General features: G+C 47.3%; 1 protein-coding gene across 1 annotated transcript in view; it reads right to left on the minus strand.

Annotated features, from left to right (window-relative positions):
- The window catches only part of LOC142578273 (cell adhesion molecule Dscam1-like), a 525,316-nt gene that overhangs the window by 79,595 nt on the left and 418,939 nt on the right, over positions 1-26,782 (minus strand). Inside the window, exons 18-19 of the mRNA XM_075687674.1 lie at positions 18,551-18,788; positions 16,268-16,366 (exon numbers count right to left, since the gene is read on the minus strand). Coding sequence (XP_075543789.1) covers positions 16,268-16,366; positions 18,551-18,788 — 337 coding nt within the window. The remainder of the gene's footprint in view (positions 1-16,267; positions 16,367-18,550; positions 18,789-26,782) is intronic.

The following is a 26,782-nucleotide window of genomic DNA, read 5'->3' on the forward strand; positions in this document are numbered from 1 at the left end:
ACGCTTTAGTTTTCTCCTTTATTTCGCATCCTCTGCAATGAAGGGCTTCTGCTGCGTGACGGAAGACAGAACGAAGCATAAACAATAGAAATAACAAAGCGTTATCGGATTTCAAATAACTGCATTTTAAATAAGAAGCTTCTATGATAATGTACCTTCGAAGTTTAAAAGCTTCTGAATGAATTGTTGGCGCAAAATCTTTATCAGGGGGCGAAATATCTGTCCACTTTAAGGAGCTGGCGGCCTCTATCAACCGCTTTAGGAACGACTGCCTTGAATCAATAAGTGACTACGACGTCAGATTATTGACCCACCCAAATTTCTTTCAACTGCGCCCGTTTACGATAGATGGCGCGTCAGCACTGCGCAATCCTGGGTGAGTTTCAGAAATAATCTAACTATTCATAACGTGAATATATGCGATAAAATATAAACGAACCATAGAATCATATACAAAATATTCGGCACATTTCTTCTAGAAAGTTAATTTCTCCAATTATGCCTTGACATCTGCAAAAGTAAATGAAGATTTATTTTCACCTCGGAGAGTGGAAAACAGAAGTGCCGAATGTATTGGGAAATGTCGATTTAATTCAATAAACATTATGTTTATTTCAAACATTAAATTATGAAAAAATTAGCATCTTTCAAAGATTAATAAGTATAATCGACCTCCTGAAAGGCACTGCACGGTCCTTCTGTTACTCAGCTTCTCTTTCCACAGCCTCCGAGACTTATGGATGCGGCGCTGAGTTGTGTGGTCGGTGATACTGGAGGCTGTTCCATTCTGAGCGCAGTTCACTATTTGTCCTACAGATGGCTCCATCGTGAAATGGAGATGATGGCATAGCGCTCATGCTAATAAAACAGTTCTTCCGAAAGAGTGGTTCGGAAGGACAGGTAGTGGCCAATTATGACAGCCACCATACTATTTGCGAAGGCCGAAGCCAACGACAAACTGCTCTTACGAATAAAAGTCTTGGCCACTATAAAAGCAAAGGAGGCACACAAGACTGCATGGTGTGGGAGCATTACGTTAGGGTCCAGTCTGATTCATTAGGACATAATTAAACTGTTCAACGTGCTCACCTTTCCAAGGCACTTCCCCAACAGGTTAAAAAAATCCTCACATATATGAGAAGTTCGTACTTAGAAATAATTAGAAACATGGCAAGGTCTATATAAAGAAATTTGTAAAGCAGAACAACCAAAGCCCATAGCTCCGGAGGTGAGGTGTTCTAGGCTGAATATATCATATCTGAAAATTATGCTAACCAAAAAATAAGTAGTGGGGAAGAAATATATAACGCCCGCCGTTACGAGGTCCATCGAGAGCGAAGGCTTCATTATTGCACATTACCATGATGTAGGGGTTGACCAACCGAGTTGATTTGCAGGCAAGCTCTCTCCTACACTATGAGTTTACTCACAACCCGTTATTCTCTCCTATCACCTTTTGGAAGAAACAAGACAGTTGTTTTTGCTATTTATTAAATAGTTCAGTATGGGAACTTTTGGTGACTGAGGAAGGTGCTATCTCAATATAGTAGCTAAAGAACACATGAAACCAGAGATCAATTCAAGTGGAAAAAAGCATAAACAAATCTGTTGGCCCACTTGACCTGCTCCTGCATTGTGCATGACTAGAGCAACAGTTTCTATCTTTGTTAAGGTGCAGAGAAGGAACAGACATAACATGGCACTGAGGCTCCCTCTCTCACTTTCCACCTATCTTCTTTCTCTCTCTCGATCTCTCTCTCTCTCTTTATATATATATATATATATGGAGCAATTATTCAACACAATTTTTTGTGTTGAATAAACCCACACATGCTACCTGAAGGCATGAAAGCTACCGGATTCGAAACCATCGCTATGCGTATTTATTTATTTATTCATTGCCAATGAGGGTAATTGCAGGGGGGGGGGGGCAAGACAAGAACGGAATACAATTACAGATTTTATACAATATTACTTCGGGTACATATGTAATGAACAAGAAGAAGGGAAACAGAGGGTCCCGATTTTGATTTGTCGAATCGTAAGCACTATATATATATATCTATATATAAAGAGAGAGAGAGGGCGGAATACGTTGGAAGCTTTCTCGCGCGAACACTCAACACTTGTGCATTCGTCATGCTGGTACCTTTTCTAACAGTTTATGTGTTTATGTAACAGTTTATGCCCAACGCCCAACAGTTTGTGCCCAGGCGGTGCTGTAGCATTAGAAGTCGACCACCGAATGCATCGCAGCACTCTAGGACAACTCTAGCGGGGTGTATATTTGTGAAAATTGTACGGCCATTGATGAATGTATGGATGTGACTCAACGAGGTCCTGAATAAGTGTTTGCAAACTCTACTCTAAAATTGCCTAAATATTTTGTTATCAAATGGTGAAGATTATAGGCCTGTAAGACTCAAACGATAACATCTCCGCAGGATCCTCATAAATGAAGAATCAACACATTATGCGCCATTTCAAGGAAAGTGGAGAGTTTTGTAGTGTATGCTTCATCTACTACACGATTGAGAGATTCGGCTGATTCTCATTTGAATAACTTATAAACGGCAGCTCCTAGCTGTCGAGTCCAGGGCCGGTAGTTTGTAGCGACGATTTTTCCCATTCTATGCTTTTTCCGGCTTTTCGCGCTTGACCAGTGGTCAGAGCGACGGTCTGCCCACATTATCAACGGGATCAGGCGGCCCTGTGTGGTCGATGATAAGAATAGCATAAAATAAGGCATAAGGCATCGCTACGAAATAGCGGCCCAGGAGCCTTGCCGACATTGAATTCGTCCATTGCTTTCTCTATTTCATGCACGCTTTGGATGCCTCCAGGCTAGGTTTCGTACTTGCGTTATCTTCTTCATAAATGGTAAGAATTCTTATTCAAGTCTTTTCTTTATTTTGCTTACCGTGGCTGAGTAATTCAGTGTCATATTCTACAAAGCTTTTGAGTCTTAGTTCCCTCTCATACGTTACAGTATTTTTATGAAGAATTCCTTGGATTCAATTCTTCCTGGCATATCTTTTCTCATCACTATGTGGCGGCCTATTCTATGTTTCACCCATCCACAGCCTCTCAGCAGTCTTCTTTGCCCAATTTTGCAAATCTTAAGTTTCTTTTTAACCTTTTCTATATATTTCGCGTGGATGCCGAGATTCACGTTTTCCATGCATATAGAAGTAGATTGAATTTCTATCGCAAGTCATTTTCTCTTTGTTTCTGCTTTCGATGCTAGTAGATTGTTCTTTGGATTGCTCTCAATTTCAACTATTGCCATGAATTCTACCCTTTTTTAATTTAAGTTACTTTATCTGTTCCCACAACTCATCTATCAAGTCCTTAACATCCCTTAGAAAGGGTTCATCATTCAGAAGGTCGATATTAGATTCCATAAATCCCAGTTAAATGTGAAATAGCTGTCTGTTGTTCCTATAGTAAACATAATGACACAATGGCCAGAGAAGGATTCATCTTTAACATTGTAGAAAGAGAGAGACAGAAGAAAGGGGAAAGGTAGGGAAGTTAACCAGAAAGGAAAATCCGGTTTGCTACCCTACGCTTGGGACGAAGGGGATGTGGAGGCAAAGAGAAGTGATGGTAGGAAAAGAGAGTGAGAGAACGGGAGCATGGACATAGACGTGGCATCTGTCCCTCATGATGGTATGGACTCCTTTTTGTTGCCTGGAAGAGCCGACCAGGCAGCGTTATCGGCTTGTTCGTCATCTATGACGCCGGAGTGATTTGGAAGCTACTGAAATGTCTCGTGCTTTCTTTAATCATCGTAGTTATTGCAGAATCCGCATGAGCTGCAACTATGTACCAGTTGTTTCATGTAAATATAACCAAACATTTATGATACATTGGTACTCCTCAGAAGAACGAGGTCAACAGTATGTCATTAGCATGCAGTCATCTTGAGTTTTCGAGAATATTTTCTGGAGTCCCATTATAGTTCGCTAATTAGTTAAGTTTATTATTAAGAAATCTTAAATATTTGTTTTATGGTACAAGTCGATGTTAAACAGTTGCAGACTACGCTCACAAACACCCCAGGAAGTTGTTTTCATCACGTTATATCTTACGCGATGCGTTTTTGAGGCTTTTAAGAATGTTCGCGTAGTGTGACGATAATGACCTCACTGCACTCTTTCGCGTCTGGATGGCAGCGCTCTCATTCGGTATATCGCAATAACGAATTCCGCACGCCTGTCGCAAAAAAAGAAAAGGAAATAGAAAAGCAGAAGTAAAAAAGAAGCCGACAACTGCATTTGCATTTGTGTTCAGTACGGGCCTATCTCTTATTAATTATGACTGTGGCGGATTTGCATGTTTAAAACGAAGTCGCTGACTACACTGCTGAGGCCACTGCTGATTACACGCTGAGGTCACTAGCGTTTTTTTTCTTTTGTAGCGTGCATTTCTCTTGTGCGACTATAACCTTAAAAGTGTGCTGAAAAAGCAAGAATTAAGTAGCTCGTACACCCAACCTTGTCTTTGCTGCGTAGTTGAAAAGCGTTTGTTTATCATAACGATAAATGGCAGTTGCTTGGGCAACAGCTACGTGCTATGAGTGGAGATACTTGCCAATGCGTACAGCAATAGACGGAACTTAGCCCATAAGATGAACGTGCACCACATTGAGCACAGTTGCAAATTTTGTATTCACAATACTCGACAGCAGTCGTTCTTAAGAGACGCGGCAGCCACATAGCCTCGCAAGATCGCGGATGACCATCTTGGAAAACACCCGTCACGATCCTCTGCTTTTCGTTGCCGCCAACACATGCTTTGGCACCTATAGCGTGCAATAGCGGGAGAGAAAAATCGAAGAAAGTGAAATATAGTGAAAAGAGCGCATTGTGTACGTTAACACGACTGAATGGCTTTGATGGGCGCGTCCTACAGCGCGCATCATCCTGAAAAAAAAATGACAAAGAAATGCAGCATTGCACGGACGCTTACAGACCTTACAAAAGTTAGAAAAAGCTTGCAAAGCTTCTGCACGGCACATGTAAGGGTCACTTAATCTATATCGGGGCGCGAATGGAAGGACATACGAAAATAAGATTCCCGATTGCACCAGAGAACAGTTCCATGCTATTTTATTCTTTACAAGTTTTTGGAAGTTTGTAGAAATTTGCGGGCGGGTCATGGCTTCTTGTGTTCTCAAGGCGAAAAAAATAAAATTTACATCATTTGGTTTTATGTGCCGAAATTACTATCTGTTTACGAGGCACGCCGTAGTGGGGGACTCCGGGGATGTGTACCGCCTGGAGTTCCTTAACGTGCACCTAAATCTAAGTGCACGGGTGTTTTTCGCATTTCACCCCCATCGAAATGATGCCGCCGTGGCTGGCATTCGATCCTGCCACCTCGCGCTTAGCAGCCCAGCCCAATAGCCACAAAGAAACCTCGGCGGATCGTTCTCAAGGCTGTTATGGCCACTGACTGACTCGTAAATAAAATACTGTACACCAGGTTTGTCGGATGAGATCGCATTTCGTATCGTTAAAACGCAATGACGACAGCGCGCGTGTAAACGCTAGAGGTAAGCAGTCGCTCCGATAAGACGGAAGAGCGCGCGAACGTGTATGTTTTGAATGTGTCTGCAAGGTGAGCGATTGGCGCTGTTGCCGTGCGCGGAGACTTGAGCTCGTTTAGTCTATTTAAGGCCACCAATCAGCAGATTAAATTAAATTATGGGAATCTTACGAGCCAACGCGACGACCTGATTATGAGGCATGCCGTATTGGGGCCTCCAGATTAATTCTGACCACCTGCCGTGGTTCTTTACCGCGCGCGCAACGCACGGCACACGGGTGTTGTTGCATTTGGTTCCCCTTTAAGTGCAGCTGCCGTGAATGGGATTTGACGACGCGATCTCGTGCTTAGCAGCGCAATGCCATAACCGCCAAGCCAGCACGGTGGGTCAAATAGTAGATCAAACACCATCGTATACCCTATAAAAAGTCAGTAACTACTAAGAGGTTTTTCTGTTTTTTGTTTAATGCAGCAGTGATCCTGTGCACAGTGACTCCAGCGAAGGTGGACCCGCCACGGTGCTTTAGCGGCTATGGTGTTTCGCTGCTAAGCACGAGGTCGCGGGATCAAATCCCCGCCGCGGCGGCCGCATTTCCAAGGGGCGAAATGCAAAAACGACCGTGTCCCGTGAATGAGGGGCATGTTAAAGATCGCCTGGTGGTCAAAACGAATCCGGAGTCTCCCACTACAGCGTTCCTCATGATCAAATCGTGGTCTTGGCACCTAAAACCTCGGATTTCCTTCAATCAGTGGAGCGGAAAGACACGCTGTTTATATTTCAGCCCATTCGTTCTTAGTATCAATGCTCGGCCGCTCAATTTTCCAGCATGGATTTCGAGATACTTAAGTTGGATAGAATCCACTGACGCAGCACCCATAATAAATAAATTCATTTCGAACATTGCGTACAGCTTGAACAAAACAAGGGTCAAGGCATGGAAACGACGATACAAAATGGCGAAATTGAGCATAACGAGATCGGCCACCTCCCAATCAAGTTTCTTCTTGCTTGTAACAATAGGCAATAAGCGTTACAGAACATGACATCTTCAAAGTAAGATGACCTTGCCACTGCTGACCATGTTTCACGAGAGATGACGCCGGAAACGCTACAGGCGTCCTCTTTTGAACGAGATGGTATCCCGCTGTACAGGAGCTAACGTCATGGCTTGACAATGCGTACATCACACGCTGTCTTTAGGAGACGTTGAGTGGGTGCGACGCACTGCACTCACCAGACTTTGTTCGCGCATATCAAACAACGTATGGTTGAATATTTTATACAGATCGCTCAGAGCTAGTTGTCTCATCGTACAAAGTGATTCGGTGGTGCAAGTGAGATGCGTTGTGTGCTTTCGCAGTGGAGACATTGACGAAATGGGCCAAGTTCGTGAATACCATATCAGCGAAACTGTATGCGGGATAGGACAGCAAGAGAAAAAATTTGTAATAGCTCGAATGCGTTTATTATCAATTAATTGGTTCCGCGGAGAAGCGCTGTTAACCTAAGAAAAGTGAATGTAAGCTTTTTCGAATACAAATCGACTACGAAGAGTAAGCATCGAAAATCGAGCTGAATATCTAATAGCCGTACGCAGACACATATATCTACAGTATTTAGGAATACTTATATCGGCATAATTAAGTACCACGCCTGTACTGGCCACTGTAAGAAAGATTACTAACTTCTCTGAAAAAAGGGTAACATTGCACAAAAGGCCACTAGTTGTCATCGAAAATAAGAAATAAACTGCACGAATAACCGTATCGCGCCTATCGAGCCTGGTTGAAAACAAGATTGCCTATAAAAGAGACAAGCTTTCCTAAAGTGCCAAATAAATATTTGCCGAGAAAAGGTCTCAAGTTGTGTAAACAGAAAAACAATTGCTGGCTCTCCCGTAATCGAGAGTAGACATAAGCATGAAATGGCAAACGGCAAAGCAGATTGGTTCGAGATGATACTAGCCAAACTTAAAATTAGTGTAGTGCATGTTCGCAACAGCACACCCCGCCACACCAAACCGCACCCCACCATACGGTGGACTGGTCCATATAGACGCTGCCCAGCTAAATAAAGAAAATCGGCTGAAGGCCGCAAGACAGGCGGCGAAATACGCCAGGGAGACAGAGCGCACTGCCTATCTAGAAGAAGAATGAATTGAATTCTGGTGTTCTACGTGCTAAAAAACAAGATTTGATTACGAGGCACGCCGTAGTTGAGGTTTCCGGATTAATTTTGACCACCAGGGGATCTTTAACGAGCCGCCAATGCACAGGATACGGGCATTTTTCATTTCGCCTCCATGGCGATGCGGCCGCCGCGGCCGGGATTTGATCCCGCAACCTTGTGCTTAGCAGCGCATCACCATAACCGCTAAGCCACCGCGGCGGGTAGAAGCGCCTGAAGGAGGCACCACGAAGCGTGTCGCCATCTCGCGAAACGAAGCAAAACCCACGCCGCGGAACTCACGGACCACTGGCGTTCAAAAGGGCACAGGCAACCCTGTCTGAGCGCCAAAAGATGACAATGGTGTCCTGTATCTGCCTATTGGACGTCCTTTATTGGAAATGACAAATAAAATTTTAGTGTACTAGAAGTTACAGTTTGAGTGATATTGTGAACATACATTAGGAAGAACTTTGAAGCAAAATTTTTTGTAACTTGCTTGGGCAGTAACTAGCGTATGGAATGCGGTCCTGTACAAAGGGTTGGGGGTTAAAGACCGTGTTTTAGTTAATTTGGACTAGTATCACGGATGATCTCATTTTGTTCTCGCAAGTGCGGTAATGAGTTTTGTTGTTGATGTTGTTGTGTGTGGCAAAGCCAGTGTCAAGTAGACACCATTTATTATTTCATTTGTTAATATGTTTTGCTTACATCAAGTATGATGTATTACATGCGATGTACTTTATATTGTACTTTTTGTTCATACCACAGTTGTAAGCGTGCCTACGGGTGAATAAATTTCCTTGTTAGCAAGTGCTTTTCTCGTGCGTATCATCAGCTTGGGAACCACGCATTGCGTCGTGGTTCTTTAGGTGAATCAGCCATGGACAGACCAGCGCCTGCTCAACGTCCAACGAAAGCCCAGTGCTTTCTCTTCAATGTACCGGTTTCGACGCCGGTTGACGCCGTCATTGACTCCATCGAAGAAGTCCTAGGTGCCGGAGGGTTGCAGTATCTGCAACATCACGGCGGCAACAAGTTCTTGGCAGCTGCCCGCTCCGCGCCTCAGGCAGCCAAGATGGCGGCAAGAGGCTCCCTGCTGCTCGCCAACAAGGTCGTACCGCTGGAACGCATGGGCACTCCAGTCGTTTATGTGACGGTCTATCGTCTTCAACCCTATGTCAGTGATGACGCCCTGATTGTTGTACTTGCACCGTATGGGAAGTGTCGAGGCATTTCTGACGTTGTTTTCAAAGACAGGACGGACATCAGCAATGGCAGCCGAGTGGTCAAGCTCAAGATGGTAAAACCTCCACCGAATTTCATCATGTTGACTGGCTTTCGGGTAATGCTGGAATACAAAGGAATGAAGAGAGTGTGCTCCAAGTGCAGAGCAGAAGGTCATTTTGGGGCCACCTGCACATCAGCTCGATGCGCCCGATGTGCCATTTTTGGCCATGCGACTGCAACGTGCAACGCGCCATGCAGACGTTGTAATGGCGAGCACGCCACTGTTGACTGTGTGTTGCCACGTTCGTATGCTGCTGCAGTAACACCAGTGACGCCCGCCCAGCCACGACTGGGAGATAATACATCTGAAGACGCAGCACAGACGCAAGCCACAGATCAAGCAGGAAAAGAAAGTGCCCCAGAGGCGCCGACGCCAGCGTTCCCCGATGCCAGTGACGCTACGTCTTCTCCCTCTACTGACGAAGAGAGCAACGAGACGCCACCTGCCACAATGGCGTCGTCTGCCACGGAAGACGACGAGGAGCTTACGTCAGACGCCCATTCTACTCTATCACAGCGGGAACGGCTCCTTGCATGTGCTACAACACCGAACGCTAGCGAGGACGCGAATGGACGCCATCGCGGCCTCCCCGAAGTCTCGGCCAGTCCGTCGAGGATCATGCCGGTTGCCAAGACAACGACCGCTCTTGCGAGTTGCACTAGTACAGCGGTAAATGAGAGACGCACGCTCTCGCAAACAGCGTCAGAAGAAGCCAAGAGAATGCTCTCTTCAGAGAGCTATACGTCATCAGAACCAATGGCGACACCCTCCAAGAACTGCAAGAAAATTCCACGCGACACCACTACCATGGACGTTGTCTCCGATTCGGAGACGTACTAACAATAGCGCCTTCGGTCCAGATGGCTTACCAGTCGAATTTTGCCGATCTTGCTGGGAGGAAGTAGGCACTGCCTTAGTGTCGCTCCTTAACGGCATTCTTGCACGGGAAGGTATTCCTAAATCGTTTAATGGGGGCCGCGTATTGCTCTTGCCAAAGCCAGACTCCAACCTTGTAGAACCCTCATCCTGGAGGCCTATAACGCTGCTCAACACAGACTATAAAATATCGACAACCCTTCTTGTAAATCGCATGAAGATATTATTGCCGAAAATAGTCAGTGTACATCAAACATGTTCCGTGCCGGGTCGGAGTATATTTTCGTCTCTCAACTTGACACGTGATATCATACAATACACAACAGCGCGTGAAGCTTCAGGAGTATTAGCTAGCTTGGACCAAGCCAAAGCGTTCGACCGCTTAGAACACCAGTACTTGTTTGAGGTGTTACGATGCTATAACTTCCCTGAATAGTTTGTAGACATCCTGCGGATGTTGTATTGGCGAACAACAGCTGAGCTACTGCTTCACAGCATTTTAACACCTAGATTTGATGTGACAAGGGGAGTGCGGCAGGGTTGTCCTTTGTCACCCATATTGTTTGTGCTTGCGATTGACCCTTTATTAAGGCGGTTTAGCGAGAGCCCGCTCGTAAGAGGTCTTCCTATGCCGGGAACCGGGTGCATAAAAGCTTCAGCTTATGCGGATGACATCACTTTGTTTTTACGGGATGGGGACAGTCTTGTAGAGGTATTTCGTATTTATAATCAATATGGTTCAATGTCAGGGGGCAAAGTAAATATGAGAAAATGTGAAGCATTAAATTTAGGCCGCGCCGAAATAACGCTACCAGGGGACATTAAACAGACCGAGCGTATGCAAATACTAGGTATCAAATTTTGTGCAAGTGGTGTTTCACCTCACACGTGGCGAGACATTGTCAGCTGCATTAAAGAACAGTCGGAAGCAGTGACTGCGTCGCCACTGCCGCTGGCAGAAAGGGCTTTCTTGATTAAGAACGTATTGTGCAGTAAACTGTGGTTTGCTGCAAGGGTAGCTCTCCCGCCGTCACCAACAGTACGAGTAGTAAACTCACTTATTTTCTCATGGTTCTGCCTAAACAAGTCGCAATACGTAGCGCAGCAATTTTTGCGTCTGCCGAAATACAACGGAGGATGGAGCTTGCCGTGCATAGTTACATTCGGTAGGCTTTTGTGCACTAAGGGTACACGTGATCTACCTGATGATGATGAGTACCCTGGTAGGCCACTGCTCCTTTATTGGCTGGGCCATTACCGTCGAACGCTTATGCCGCAGTGTACAGGCAACTTGTTTCCGACGGCGGTGACGCCAGCACCGCAGTATGCAGCCGCTGCGCGCTTGCAAAGCCAGCTTGTACAACTAAGAATTACAAAGTGACGTGCGACACCAGTTTCCAGGCTTTGTGAGATGTTGTGAGACAGCTGTACCTCCACCGACAGCTACTACACAAACATGGACAGCCGTGCTTTCACCTGATTTGCCCTCTCAAGTGAAGGATTTTCATTGGCAATATCAGTGGGGCATTCTACCTACAAGAGACAGGCTTGAACGCTGGCATATGGTAGCGAATGATAAATGCATATATTGCGCACAAACAGAGACCAACGCGCATGTAGTAAAGGACTGCGTTGTAGCACGCACCTTCTGGAACCTAGTTGCAATAATGTTCGGAATATCCATCGTTCGGCCACCACAGCGCCGAGATCGGTTTGCGAGTCTCGTCTACTACAGCGCTAGCTACGTTTTGTGATGCTTCGGCAACATCGCAGAACGATCTCGGCATTAAAATAGAGCAATGTACCCCAGAATGCGAAAACTACGGGTGATAGTATGGGGTCATCTTGAAGAACAGTTGTTCAAGCTCGATGAAGCCGAGTTTCTTCGCCGCTGGTCTACGCGGTACATAACCGTCTCCCGAGGCAAAGTCTTTCTACAGCGAGAATAATGCTCAATTCTGTTGCCCGAGTTCAGACTGTATCTGTATGTGCCCCGGGTACCTTTCATAATTTCGAGGCTGACAATAATGCTTTTGCGTGGACACTGTAATGAGTTTTGTTGTTGTTGTTGTTGTTGTTGTTGTTGTGTGTGGCAAAGCCAGTGTCAAGCGGACACCATTTATTATTTCGCTTGCTAATCTGTTTTGTTTACATCAAGTATGATGTATTACATGTACTGTACCTTATATTGTACTTTTCGTTCATACCACAGTTATAAGCGTGCCTACGGGTGAATAAATTTCCTTGTCAGCAACTTGCCCGGGTGTTCTCGGTTGAGTACCCGAGTAACGGCTCTGCCTTTTGGCTCAAAGTCACTTGAAGGTCGCCGTCAACGGGGGCTAAATGCATTTCGTGCTTAAAAAGCTGCTGAAGGTCTAGTATTCTGCAGACACATCTATAAAGGTGTTTTCAAAGGGAAAGAAATGAAGGTTATAGCGTGAAAGATAAAGCAGCTACGTTACTAGACTGCCCAAAACACCCGGTGAGAGAAGTTGAAAAAAATAGGAGAATGCTTAGACGTGGTGAATACTTTTTGTGACTTCCACCTGATAAATTTTCCTCACAGAGAGCGCTTTCACATTTATAAAGTTGGCAGTTTAATATACTATGAACTAACAGCAACGAGAATAACGAAACGCCTAGAGTCAAGTGGATAGCGTACGCCCACATTACCAAGCCATATCAGCGTCGCGCTTTGTCGGCGATACGCGATCCTGGCTTGAGTGGCGCACCCTATAGCAAAGCGCTTTCCTGCATTGTAAAGATAAATAAAACATGCACGCGCGCACAAGCGCCTGCCCATAGATAGGTGACGTAGCGTGCGGGAACCGCATCTTTCATACATAGCTTTCCAACCTCGCCGCGAAGCCTATAATATTCGCGGTATATATATGCATACAGAACCCGGCGCCGCCTTATGGTCCTCAAGAACGTACAACTTCGTAGACGGACGGCTCAAGGGAAACATAAACGCCTAAGCTGGGCGTGGGTGTATACTTTTTTTTCTCTCTTTCTCTCTCTGTACGCGGTATTTGCCCGCACGTTTCTCACTTCTCATGGTAGGTTGCGCAGTGCAGGTGTGCATTAGCATGAATAATGTAGGCGAGGAACCGTGAACAGTGCAGTAGGCATATATAGGCCCTGGATGGCCCCCGCAGAGCTCTCCTTTATTCGCTCAACACCGGCGTATTGGCGCACTAGCGCAGGCCCATGTATAATGAATGATCCGGAGCGCCGGCGCTGCCCGTGTGTATATATGCGTGTTCGCACAATTTGCCTCCACGTGCGCTCAAATAGCGCGCTCAAGCGAAATTGCGTGCGGACGTTTCCTCACTTGGTTTCGGACAGCGTCGGGTTCGGCGGGGAAAGGCGTAGGCTGTCCGTCCTGATTTAATCACTGCAAGTACCGACGAATCGTAATAAATATGTGGCTGCTCTCACGGATGCACCTATGGAAAATGTAATAACAGAACCAACCGAGGTTGCTATCCAAGAGTACGTTCAGCATGTTTTGAGAGGTGGTTATTCGTGGCAATAGTGGGTGGTGCTTCCCCCTTACCACCCCGCCTTGCTAGCAGCGGAAGCCAGCCCATACTTCGTGCACCACTTCATCAAGGACCACTTCGGAAATTTGTGCAGCGTCTGCGACTGCCTACGTATACTACACACACTGGTCTCTGGCCGGTGGCGCAGCATCTCGTACGACAGCGTCTGCGTTTTCTACATGAGGCGCGGTGTCTCAAAATGCTAGCGGTTACGAGGGAAGCGCGAACGCTCTCCTTACCACCGATAGAGAGAGAGAGAGACAGAACAACGGGGAAAGGCAGGGGGGTTAACGATATATGTAGATCCGGTTTGTTACCCTACGCTGGGGAGAGAGGGGAGAGGGAGGTAAAGTGATAGCAAAGTAGAGATAAAGAAGGAAAGGAGCATAGACATACAATAACAGCCAAATACTGTCACTGCATACCGTCCCCACACACCACAGTAGCACCTGCAGCACTAGAAACATCTGTTCAGGCTACAGCCACTTGTGCGATTCTGTTAGCACCACACAGTAGTATTGTACCACCATGCGGTTTCTAGCGCTGCATTAGGTGGTAAGCCGTTGCACTATCATCATGCAGTTTTTACCGCTGCGCTAGGCTGCGCCATCATTGGAATCGACCCACGAATATGGTCACAGTCACATAACATCGTGATTAGCTCCTAAAATAATTCTAAATGCAATAAAAACTCTTAAATGTTGTTGTCCGTGGAGTGGATACACGATAAGTACAGTGCTATTCCCTAGTCTTTACGTTTCCCTTGCGAAACATCACAAACATTCACTGGAAAGGGCTTAAAGAACACACCTAGTTTCTCGAAGCATGCGTGTGGTTGTGTCTCTACGTCAGAGTTAACGTTTAGCTCTTAAACACTGAGAACTCCTTTGTATGCAATCTTATAATGACGTAGTTTAAGGTGAGTTTACGAAATGCAGGAGAGATAAACAGCAACATTAAACAGCGCGACACGGAACTTAGCCAAGAATCGCACGACAGGGGATACCAATCAAATGCTTTATTTTCAGAGCTGCTCTAGCGCACTCCTGGGAGCACTCTGTAGAACTCGGCTTTTCAGCACAAGTTGACGGGTAAGACGTGCTGGCTATCCGAACAACCTACTGTGTAGCGTTAGAGCAACGTTAGTCAATAAATTAAAAACGGTAAACAAGCAGAAACAGCCATCACGGCTTTCAAGGACTGCAGTTACCCCCTATCTACACCCCGTGTCCCACAACGTAATGAAGGTCGCGTTGACGGCTGGAGGAAAGCTTGTATCTAGCACCCGGCCATATAACCAGCCGGGTGCAGTGTGTAGAAGAGTGAGTCAAGAACAAAACGCAACGCAACCCTGCTGAGAAAAGCATGCTCTTTGCCTTGTTGAATGTCACAGGCAGGTTGTCTACGACATTCTTCTCAAGTGCTATTGCCGTCACATCGGTCAAATGCGAAGATGCATTAATGACCGCCTGCGTAACACATGCGGCTTCCCTAAAGGCCTCCGGCCACCCTCTGATACAAGTGCGAGTGCACAAGTGCACCTCTATATTCGAAAAAAAAAATGCAAAATAGTAATTAAGTACCGCGAACAGCGTGCACGCGAGAGTTTTGAACCCTTCGTTATCTTTACACACGGTGACGCATGCGTTAGTCCTTCCTCTCTCTTCCTTTATTGACCAATTTATTTGTCGTGTCAATTTCTTTAATGTTTATGTATATCCCGTTACAAACCGCTTTTGGAAGTAAAGCGTTCGGTTCCTAGTAAGTGATCTGTTCTGCGGTTCTCCTGCGGTGTCCTGTGTCAGGCTGTGTAAAGCTGCTGCCTACAATATGCATCAACTAGCCCAAATGAAATTGCCGTTACCGCATATGTGGTATGAAGGAATGGTGGAGAACTATCCTTCTATACAAACATTCGGCTTGCATAACAATACAGAAAGTTGAGTGCGATATTACAGTTGCTCAGGGGCTTGTGATTTTTGCCAGACAGAATGCGAAATGCGCAGCGAGCTCTGGTACAGTACCCGACACACTTGTCTATAACGCGGAAGCAGTGGGCGGCTGAGCGAGCAGGGCCATTCCGTACATTAGCGGATAGCCTTACGCGCGTGGCGATAAGTAATTGTGCACGATTGCAGAGATTAATATGAACGGTGGAAGGTAACTATAATACTGTACCTTGCCTTGTGCACAACACCTTCGGCAAAACGACGGTTTCTTAGATCCACAGGGTGCCGCCCATGTGCTCTAGCCTGCTTAGGGCTCTGCGTGCGCAATGGTTGTGGCCCACGTCGTGGAGCTAAAGGGATACCAAATGGGCTTTTCTCGCGACTTCACTGTTCGTCCCTTCTGGCGCTTCTGATACGAAAAACACTGTCAATTACTATAGAGGGGATCAAAAGAGAGGAGAAAGGCAGGGAAAGTTAACCAGAACGGAAAATTTGGTTTGCTACTCTACACTGGGGGATGGGGCAGGGAGAGATAAAAGAAGAATATATATATATATATATATATATATATATATATATATATATATATATATATATATGTGTGTGTGTGTGTGTGTGTGTGTGTGTGTGTGTGTGTGTGTGTGTGTGTGTGTGTGTGTGTGTGTGTGTGTGTGTGTGTGTGTGTGTGTGTGTGTGTGTGTGTGTGTGGAGAGAGAGAGAGAGGGAGACGGGTAACATATAGACGCTCGATCGCATGCTGTCACGATCAACGTGATCTAGCGCACTTGCTAGTGAGCGTCTCTGTACACTGTGACGAGGACTGTGACACACGACACGTTAAAAGAATCAAGAAAAACGCACGCACGAAAGAAGGAAGCGCGCACACCTGTAATGGGCTTCGCTTCTTTCGCCGACAGATCCCACGACACGGTGACGGCGCTCGCCGAGGTTGACACAACATGGATCACAGGCGGGAGGGGAGGATCTGCATCGTCGTCCATTGAACAGGAGAAATGTTAGTTCAGCACAACGGTAATCTATAATGCCAAACAGCAAGTACATTTGACGACTCACTCATCAGGCTCCTCCAAAGCTATGTAGCGCTGAGCGCAATGCTTGTGCGCGTAAGTCTTTTGGATCTGAGGACTGATATAAATGTTGTGCATGGTTGTGATGGATTCGCAAATTAAGGAAAAACGTTTCCATGTAAGTGCCGTTAATTAGGGGACATGCCATTATTTTTTTCCTTGAGGAGTCGTCTGAGCTGATAGCATGATAGCAAGAAATGAAGAAAGATATAAGGCACGGAGGTTAACCAGAAATTTGTCTGGTTGGCTACCCCACGCGGGGAGAACTGAAAGGCAAATAGAAAGATGACAGATAGAGAGAGAGGGAGGGTGAAGGAAATATGCGGCGAGCTCGTGCATGTGCCTAGAGCGAAAGTGGTACACCCATGAGCAAAAGTATACGGACCACAGGGTCGCCGAAAAAAAAACTGAATTTCTTTGTAATTAACAGGCATAACCGGAAACAGACGAGTGGACTAGAAAATTCGCAACGCCTGGTTTGAACTGCAGTCATTAGTTTCGAGTTACACTCACAGGCAGAGGAAAGTTAGTTTTATCACGCAATCCCTTGTCCGTATACTTTTGCTCACGGGTGTACATAAATTTTAAATCCGCTGGCAATTCATTGCACTAATTAGGCTAAACTTAGCAGGAGTTCTGACGTCCACCTTAACTGTTAGGTTGATAGCCTTTTGAGGAGATAATAATGTTTAAAAACGGTCCTTCAAAGCGTTTTGCGAATTCTTTGTGAAGGTTAAAAATAGAACCACATTGCCTTCACTTTTGGACAGACGCATCAAGACGCCGTTCGATGCAAGCCAATTGCCAGGAAAGTTAATAAGATTCTACTGTATATAACTTCTTTGTCTTTCGCCTAGGCATTGATTTCATAATAAACATGTACATTTCATGGAAAATTGCAGATTACTGTTATCAATATTCCCCCCTATTAAAAGGGGGAGAATGTAGTCGCCTGCGAGAGGAACATTTCCAAATTACCTTTAGCATCTTTGCTTTGACAATTTTGCAACAGTAAACGCCCCAAAAAGAAAAAAAAAGATAAGACTGCGTTCAAAGCAGATTCGCCAAATTCTTCGCTGCAAATAAATTTTTCATGAAAGAAGCAATTTGTTGCAGATGCATGCGCATTTGTCTTTACGACTGAGCAATAAACAAATAATACGAGATTACAGGGCGTACTTCTTGATACTTGCTAACCAGCCGTCCCCACTGCCTCTTCCATAGGATACCGTTCCAACTCGCTTTTATCCACCACCTCACGCGAACTACTTACTATGCGGTCTCTGCATAAAGCCACTTTTTGGACATTGGGTGGTGTGCTAGATGGCTTACTAGATGGCGCACGATGATATATCATGCCTCTGCTAACGAGTCGCACGAACAAAGCGATGTGAGAAACGTGCTGTAACGACATCGGCATATACGTTTTGAAAGTATATATACTTAATTGACATTTAATTAATTGACAAGTAATTGACATTTCAAATTACATTTCTTATTCACAAACACGACCTACCAGGCACAAACACACAAACACCTTAGTAGAATATAAATGTACTAATAATGTGTTTAAATATTCCTTTTTTCCGGTTGCCATCCGTGAATGGAATATGTTATCGCCTCTCACCACTAACACAGAGTCACTGTCTCAGTTTAAATTAGAAATTGAAAAAATTGTTTAGCAAGTTAAAATTGCTAGTGCTATTATTGATCGTGCAAACCACCATGTACTTGTGTCCTGTGTATGTAGTCGGGTATGCACTGTAGAATACCTCAATTGCCATTTCTTACTTTTTTTTTTTGAAAGTTCGCATGTACTTTTGTTTGGTGTATACATTTTGTAGTAAAAATTGTTCATGTTTTAAGGTGCAAAACTGACGTTATACATGTATTCATACTTAACATTATCAGTGTTCTTTGTTTATGTGCATATATATAGTGCCCTCCTGCTATGGTCTCAGTAGAGACTGGCAGTATTGTAAATAAAAAAATAAATAAAAATACTTCTTTAAAACGTTCTGCCTTCGTAATCACACTAAATAAAATAAAAAAAACTACAATAGAGTCAGCTTTCTGTTCACCATGTTCGAAAGTTTGAGCAGTGATTTCTGTAGACGGTGGCCCTGCGCCTTTCCCGTTGAACGCCTGCACAATGACGCTGTATTTGGTAGAGCGCTTCAGGTTGTTGATGCTGATTTCAGGCACAAAGCCGTCCAAAACGTCAATGGTCTTGTAGACAAAGGACTCGCCCGATCCGACTGGCTTGTAGCCGACGTAATAGCCGCGGATCCGTCCATGGGCCGAAAAGTTCGGAGGGGGCTGAAAAAAACCAAACAAAATGAACATTTCTGTCGTTATTATTAGTTCGACGGCGAAAACAAAGCTAACCGTACGCGAATAACTCATTTGTAGAACGGACATATACCAAGCACAAATTACAGGCTCACGCCAATTACAATTATATTTTCCTCACTTTTCTAAATACAGCAGAACAACTATTCAGTCATTTATTCAGTTAAGTAGCACGCATAAATACAGACATTTGGGTAAACTGCCTGATCTGACGATATAAGTGTCGAAGGCAGTGAGAAAAACCTATTTGCACACGTTGGGTCTAGTTTGTTCGCACGGTTCCTACATTTATTTTTTCTTTCAGGATTCTCTCGTCGAATCTTGGGGCTGTTGCGTTTCGCCTGCGACACGTGGTTTTGCCGGCGCCAACTGCGGCGGGGCGGCAGACATTTTGGCCCGATCGTCGTCGCCGCAACACTCATCGCCAGGTGTTTCCAGGCGCGTCTGCGGCGATGCGACCGCCTAGGGATCATCCTCGCATTCCAGTCATTGTGCCCGAAACAGGCGATGCCAAAGCAGGGATCTCATTCCAGTTATTGGGCCCGAAACAGGCGATGCCAAAGCAGGGATCTCGTTCCAGTCATTGTGCCCGAAACAGGCGACGCCAAAGCAGGGATCTCATTCCAGTTATTGGGCCCGAAACAGGCGATGCCAAAGCAGGGATCTCGTTCCAGTCATTGTGCCCGAAACAGGCGATGCCAAAGCAGGGACCAGCCTCTCATTACAGTCATTGTGTCCGACCGGCAGCGCCACGACAGGGTGCTACGAGATCGTGCGCAGCGCCACGACAGAGTGCTACGAGATCGTGCGCAGCGCCACGACAGAGTGCTACGAGATCGTGCGCAGTGCCACGACAGGGTGCTACGAGATCGTGCGCAGCGCCACGACAGGGTGCTACGAGATCGTGCGCAGCGCCACGACAGTGTGCGTCACCATTAGCCCATTGTACATTCACGTGCTCGTCTTTTGAGGGGTTCCTTCTTGCCCTCAACTGCGAGAGTATAAAAACAGCTGCCCCCGGACGCCAAAAGGAGGGCTCCGATTTCTTCTGTTGAGTGAAGTGCTCTCCCGTCTCTCTACTACGGTCAAACCCGACCGCCAACTCTTTGCGATGTTAAAATAAACAAGTTGTTTCGTTGTTACCAGTCGACTCATGCTTTGCCGGGACCTTCGGATGCTTCCAGTTGTACCCCAGGCCGCCAGGCCAACGCTACCCTTGGGGCTTGCGACCCAGGTACAACCACGGGCGTCAGCGCCGAGTTCCCATCCGATCGCGCCAGCGTCGCGATCCGAAACATCTGGTGGCAGCGGTGGGATCGCCTACGACTTCAAACAACGGTCTGCCAGCGGCGAGATCGCGACAACGGAGGCCAGCAGCAAAGAGATGCAGTTGACAGTATGCTGAGCAGCTCAACGACGATCCGGGAGCAGTGCAACGAGCCCTGTGTGACGACTGGTTGCCTGCAGCGGAACGACTGCGCGGAATTCCTGCCTGCGAGGTTAGGTGAGTGCGGGACTTTCTTCTTCTGAGCTTTGCCAGGCTTTTGTTAGTGTCAGAAACAGAGCTGGTAATTGTGGTTGTCGTTGCTGCCGGGTTAGTTGCGGCAAGACAATAGTAAGCAGTAGAGAAAGCAGCATTCAGAGCAGCCATGGATTTGAAGTCGTTGCGCAAACCGAAATTGTTGGAGCTTGCAAGAGAGTTGGGTCTGGATGTCTCAGACAAACTAAGAAAACCTGAACTGCTAAAGGCTATTCTTGAGTTAGAGGCTGAGGATGACGAGCTGTCGGAATGCCTTGAGACTATTGAGGAGAGGTCAAAAAGACAGGAGCGCGAACTTAAAGAGCAAAAAGAGAAACAGGAGCGCGAACTTAAAGAGCAAAAAGAGAAACAGGAGCGCGAACTTAAAGAACAGAAAGAGCGAGAGCAACAAGAGCGTGACCGTCAACACGCTTTGGAAATGAAGCGTCTTGAGGTAGAGATGGAACGCGCTCGTAATGGAAGTCAGGCACACGGTGCAGGAGAACGCGTATTGTTCAAAATGACTGACCTGATGCGGCCGTTTAAGCTTGGAGAGGACATTGGTTTGTTCCTGGTTAACTTTGAGCGAACGTGCGAGAAGCAGGGGTTCTCTCGGGAAACGTGGCCACAGCGCTTGCTCACTTTGTTACCCGGCGAGGCGGCCGACGTAGTCGCTCGCTTGGATAGAGAGGAGGCAGAGGATTTCGACATAGTGAAATCGAGTCTTCTAAAAAAGTACCGGCTGTCTGCGGAGGCGTTCCGTCGGAAGTTTCGGGAAAATGAGAAAGGCAAAAGTGAGTCATATACAGAGTTTGCGTATAGGCTTATGTCGAACATGCAGGAGTGGCTCAAAGAAGAGAAAGCGTTTGGTGACCACGATAAAGTTCTGCAGTGTTTCGGGCTAGAACAGTTTTATAATCGGTTACCGGAGAACGTGCGATACTGGGTCTTGGATAGGCCAGACGTGAGTACGGTGGCTAGAGCCGCTGAGCTAGCCGAGGAGTTTGTGACGCGTCGAGCTCGCGGAGCTAAGGACGGTCAAAAGGGTGAATTTGGCTCCAAGTCTGAGAGGCCAAGGTTCACGCCCATGAGATTTAAGGGGGACACGCGTAGTGAGGATGCGAGTGAAAGCAATCCGACCAAACGTAAAGAGACGGCAGCCGAAGCCGAACGCAGAAAGCGGTTCGAGATGAGGCGAGCGGGCGTTTGTTATACGTGCCAGAAGCCGGGTCACTTTTCGGCGCAGTGTCCGGAAACAACACCAAAAGTTGTGTTTTTTTCAATAGGCAGCACGGACGAGAACATGAAGCTTCCCGAGCCTTACATGCGAGACCTCCTCGTGAACGGGAAAGAGTGCCGAGTGCTTCGCGATTCCGCAGCTACGATGGATGTAGTTCACCCATCTTACGTAGAACCCCATATGTTCACGGGCGAGTGCGCATGGATCAAGCAAGCCGTGGAAGCTCATAGCGTGTGTCTGCCGGTAGCAAAAGTGCTTATTGAAGGACCTTTCGGAGCGCTTGAGACGGAGGCCGCAGTGTCATCTATGCTGCCACCCCAGTACCCGTACCTATTTTCAAACAGGTCCGATCACCTCCTGCGCGAGAAGGGGCTTTTGTTTGGTGAAGCTAGTGTTCAGGCCTTAACCAGATCGAAGGTTCGGGAGCTCGCTGCAAAGGCGGTAGTTGCGGGGCCGACGTTATCAAACAACGAAAAAGGGTCAGAGGCGCAGCAAGCTGATATTCAGAGCACGCCCGAACTGAATAGACTTGAGTCTGTAACGTTAAAGGCGCCAGATACTGGAGAGGAAACGCCCGACGCGGGAAAGTTAGAAGAGCTATCTACTGATTTGCTCATCGCGCCTACGTCAGACGGACTTGATAGGTTGCTAAAAGTCAGCCGGTCGGCTTTGATAGCCGAGCAAAAAAAGGATGGCAGCCTGGAAAACGTGCGCTGCAATGTCAAAGAAGGTATCGCCAGGAAAACTGCGCGTTTTGTGGAAAGGGGTGGAGTCCTGTACCGGAAGTATCTAGACCGCCGAGGAGTGGAGTTCGATCAGCTGGTCGTGCCTCAATGCTATCGTCAGGATCTGTTGCGCTTGTCACATGGGGGTTCGTGGTCCGGACACCTAGGAGTTAAGAAAACTAAGGACCGTCTCTTGCAAGAGTACTATTGGCCAGGGTGTTTTCGGGACGCAGACCATTTCGTGAGGACATGTGACACTTGTCAGCGGGTGGGCAAACCAGGGGACAAATCGAGGGCGCCGTTGAAATTGGTACCTATCATAACGGAGCCTTTTAGACGGCTCGTTATTGATACTGTGGGACCTCTGCCGGTAACAGCCACGGGGTACAGACACATTTTGACTGTGATCTGCCCAGCGACAAAGATCCCTGAAGCAGTGCCGCTTAAAGAACTCAGCTCAGTTGAGATAGTTAATGCACTACTGTCCATATTTGCGCGAGTTGGTTTTCCTGCAGAAATTCAATCAGATCAGGGCACAGTGTTTACTAGCGCTTTGACGACAACTTTTCTCGAAAGGTGTGGGGTAAAGCTGTTACACAGCTCAGTGTACCACCCACAGTCGAATTCCGTTGAGAAGCTCCACTCCGTCATGAAGCGCGTGTTGAGAGCCTTGTGTTTTGAACATCAAACTGACTGGGAGCTGTGTCTGCCTGGGGTGATGTTTGCTTTAAGGACCGCGCCGCATGCGGCTACGGGGTTTTCGCCAGCTGAACTGGTGTACGGTCGCTCGCTTCGATCTCCGCTTCGCATGCTTCGAGAATCATGGGAAGGTAGGGGCGACGACCCAGTCGTGGTGGAGTACGTGCTTAAGCTCCTCGAACGCTTAAGAAGGGCACAGGAGTTGTCAGGTGAAGCAATGACAAAGGCCCAGCAGAGGGCCAAGGTTTATTATGATCGGACAGCCAGGGCCCGTCGTTTTGAGGTGGGCGATGAGGTCATGATATTGCGCACATCGCTAAACAACAAACTAGACGTGCAGTGGGAGGGCCCAGCGCGAATTGTTCAGAAACTGTCGGACGTTAACTACGTGGTAAGTCTGCCAGGAAAGCGGAAAGCACAGCAAGTTTACCACTGTAATCTGCTCAAACCTTATAGACAAAGGGAAGCAGTGGTGTGCATGATGGTAAACGTTCCTGAAGAGCTTCCGGTCGAGCTTCCAGGATTAGGCTCAGTGACGAACAGGGAAGACACCGGTCAAGTCATTAGTGACCTTATCAGTAAAGCACCGCTGTCGCCCGAGCAGAAAACCGAACTACACCAGCTATTACAAGAGTTTCAGGGTCTGTTCTCTGAGAGGCCTGGTAGGACTTCTGTACTTACTCATGATATAGAACTTACCTCCACAGAGCCAGTACGATCCAAGGCGTATCGGGTGTCACCCCGCCAGAGCGATCTTATGGAGGCTGAGGTAAAGAAAATGCTACAGCTCGGTGTTATTGAGGCAGGTGAGAGTGATTATACCTCCCCTTTGATTTTAGTTGAGGTACCGGGCAAGGAACCTCGTCCTTGCGTCGACTACCGCAGGCTTAATTCCATCACTAAGGATCAAATTTATCCGATCCCTAACATCGAGGAGCGCCTTGAGAAAGTTAGTAGCGCTCAGTTTATTTCCACCCTAGATCTTGTCAGGGGTTATTGGCAGGTTCCACTTACAGAAGAGGCTAGTAGGTATGCGGCGTTCATTTCACCAATGGGAACATTCCGTCCTAAAGTGTTGAGTTTTGGTTTGAAGAACGCGCCATACTGTTTTTCAAGCCTCATGGATAAAGTGTTGCGGGGACAGCAAGAATTCGCTTTACCGTATCTAGACGACGTAGCGATATTCTCCGCATCCTGGTCGGAGCATATGACACACTTGCGGGCAGTGCTAACCCGCCTGCGCGAAGCGGGCTTGACAGTCAAGGCTCCTAAGTGCCAGATAGCACAGGCCGAGGTTGTCTACCTCGGTCACGTGATTGGTCAGGGTCGTCGCCGCCCCTCTGAAATAAAAGTGGCCGCTGTGCGAGACTTTCCGCAACCGCGCACAAAGACCGATATTCGGTCGTTCTTAGGTGTCGCCGGCTACTATCAGAGGTACATCCCTAGGTACTCTGATATCGCGGCTCCCCTGACGGATGCTCTAAGAAAGACAGAGCCTCAAACAGTCGTCTGGGACGAGACCAAGGAAAGAGCTTTTAGCGCCCTAAAGAGTGCCCTAACAAGCCAGCCTGTGCTGCGATCGCCAGACAATACAAAAGGGTTCATTGTTCAGTGCGATGCTAGTGAGCGAGGCATGGGCGTTGTACTGTGCCAACGGGAAAATGGAGAAGTAGAACACCCCGTCCTGTATGCTAGTCGTAAGCTGACCAGTCGTGAGCAGGCGTATAGCGCCACCGAGAAAGAGTGTGCATGTCTCGTGTGGGCCGTTCAGAAATTGTCATGCTATCTAGCCGGCTCGAGGTTTATCATTGAGACGGATCACTGCCCTCTCCAATGGCTGCAGACCATCTCTCCCAAAAATGGCCGCCTCCTGCGCTGGAGCCTCGCTTTACAACAATATTCCTTTGAGGTACGTTACAAAAAGGGGAGTCTCAACGGTAACGCCGATGGCTTAAGTCGAAGCCCCTAACGTAGGAATCAGCCTCAAAATTGTTTGTTACTGATGTTTTTCTTCCTGAGGCAGGATTTTTTTTTAACATATTGCTTTTGTTTAGTGTTTCAAAGTGATGATATGCTTTCTAGTGCAATTTTTCAGTTTGTGGACGCGTTCTGAGTGATGCTAGACTACTGTAAGGAACTAGGCAGTGGTATAAAAGGGGGAAAGAGCCTGGCAGGGCTTAGTGAGGGTTGTGCCGTGCTTGCTGACTGATCGGTTGAGTTTCAGCGTAGTTCTAACGCTTACCGGGAACGAGAACAAAAATGTGAACTCTCCCGAAGTCACTTTGCAGTGTCCCGTGCGAACCTGAACAAGAGAACGAGGCTTTCTCTGTGCGCTGCGCTCAAGAAACGTCGAGGGACGCCCGACTTCGGTTATGAGCATCATCGAGCGACATCCCTCCGGACAGCGGATGCAGTCCCCTGTCCATCGGGATCTCCTTCCCCCGGCGGGGCGGTCTGTTGCGTTTCGCCTGCGACACGTGGTTTTGCCGGCGCCAACTGCGGCGGGGCGGCAGACATTTTGGCCCGATCGTCGTCGCCGCAACACTCATCGCCAGGTGTTTCCAGGCGCGTCTGCGGCGATGCGACCGCCTAGGGATCATCCTCGCATTCCAGTCATTGTGCCCGAAACAGGCGATGCCAAAGCAGGGATCTCATTCCAGTTATTGGGCCCGAAACAGGCGATGCCAAAGCAGGGATCTCGTTCCAGTCATTGTGCCCGAAACAGGCGATGCCAAAGCAGGGATCTCATTCCAGTTATTGGGCCCGAAACAGGCGATGCCAAAGCAGGGATCTCGTTCCAGTCATTGTGCCCGAAACAGGCGATGCCAAAGCAGGGACCAGCCTCTCATTACAGTCATTGTGTCCGACCGGCAGCGCCACGACAGGGTGCTACGAGATCGTGCGCAGCGCCACGACAGAGTGCTACGAGATCGTGCGCAGCGCCACGACAGAGTGCTACGAGATCGTGCGCAGCGCCACGACAGGGTGCTACGAGATCGTGCGCAGCGCCACGACAGGGTGCTACGAGATCGTGCGCAGCGCCACGACAGTGTGCGTCACCATTAGCCCATTGTACATTCACGTGCTCGTCTTTTGAGGGGTTCCTTCTTGCCCTCAACTGCGAGAGTATAAAAACAGCTGCCCCCGGACGCCAAAAGGAGGGCTCCGATTTCTTCTGTTGAGTGAAGTGCTCTCCCGTCTCTCTACTACGGTCAAACCCGACCGCCAACTCTTTGCGATGTTAAAATAAACAAGTTGTTTCGTTGTTACCAGTCGACTCATGCTTTGCCGGGACCTTCGGATGCTTCCAGTTGTACCCCAGGCCGCCAGGCCAACGCTACCCTTGGGGCTTGCGACCCAGGTACAACCACGGGCGTCAGCGCCGAGTTCCCATCCGATCGCGCCAGCGTCGCGATCCGAAACAGGGCCCAGCGTAAGCTCGACTATCTAAATGTTTTTATTCTCTTCCAGTTCACAAAATTTATACTTCCCTTCGACGAGAAGGCAGCGTGCAGAAGAGAAGACCTCGATCCGCGAGAATTCCATTTTATAGTTCAATAAATGTTTTTCTCTCTCTCTCTCTCTACCTCATTAAATTAAACTTAGACTTTTTTGGGCCAAGAACACGATCTGATTAGGAGGCATGTCGGATTAATTTTGACCACATAAAGTTCTTTAACGTTCCCTCAATGCTCACGATGCTCAATGCTCAATGCTCAACGGCTCACGAGAATTTTCGCATTTCGCCACTGTCAGAATGCGCAGCCGGGAGTGAACT

This window comes from Dermacentor variabilis, chromosome 4 (assembly GCF_050947875.1).
Source record: "Dermacentor variabilis isolate Ectoservices chromosome 4, ASM5094787v1, whole genome shotgun sequence".
Taxonomy (NCBI): domain Eukaryota; kingdom Metazoa; phylum Arthropoda; class Arachnida; order Ixodida; family Ixodidae; genus Dermacentor; species Dermacentor variabilis.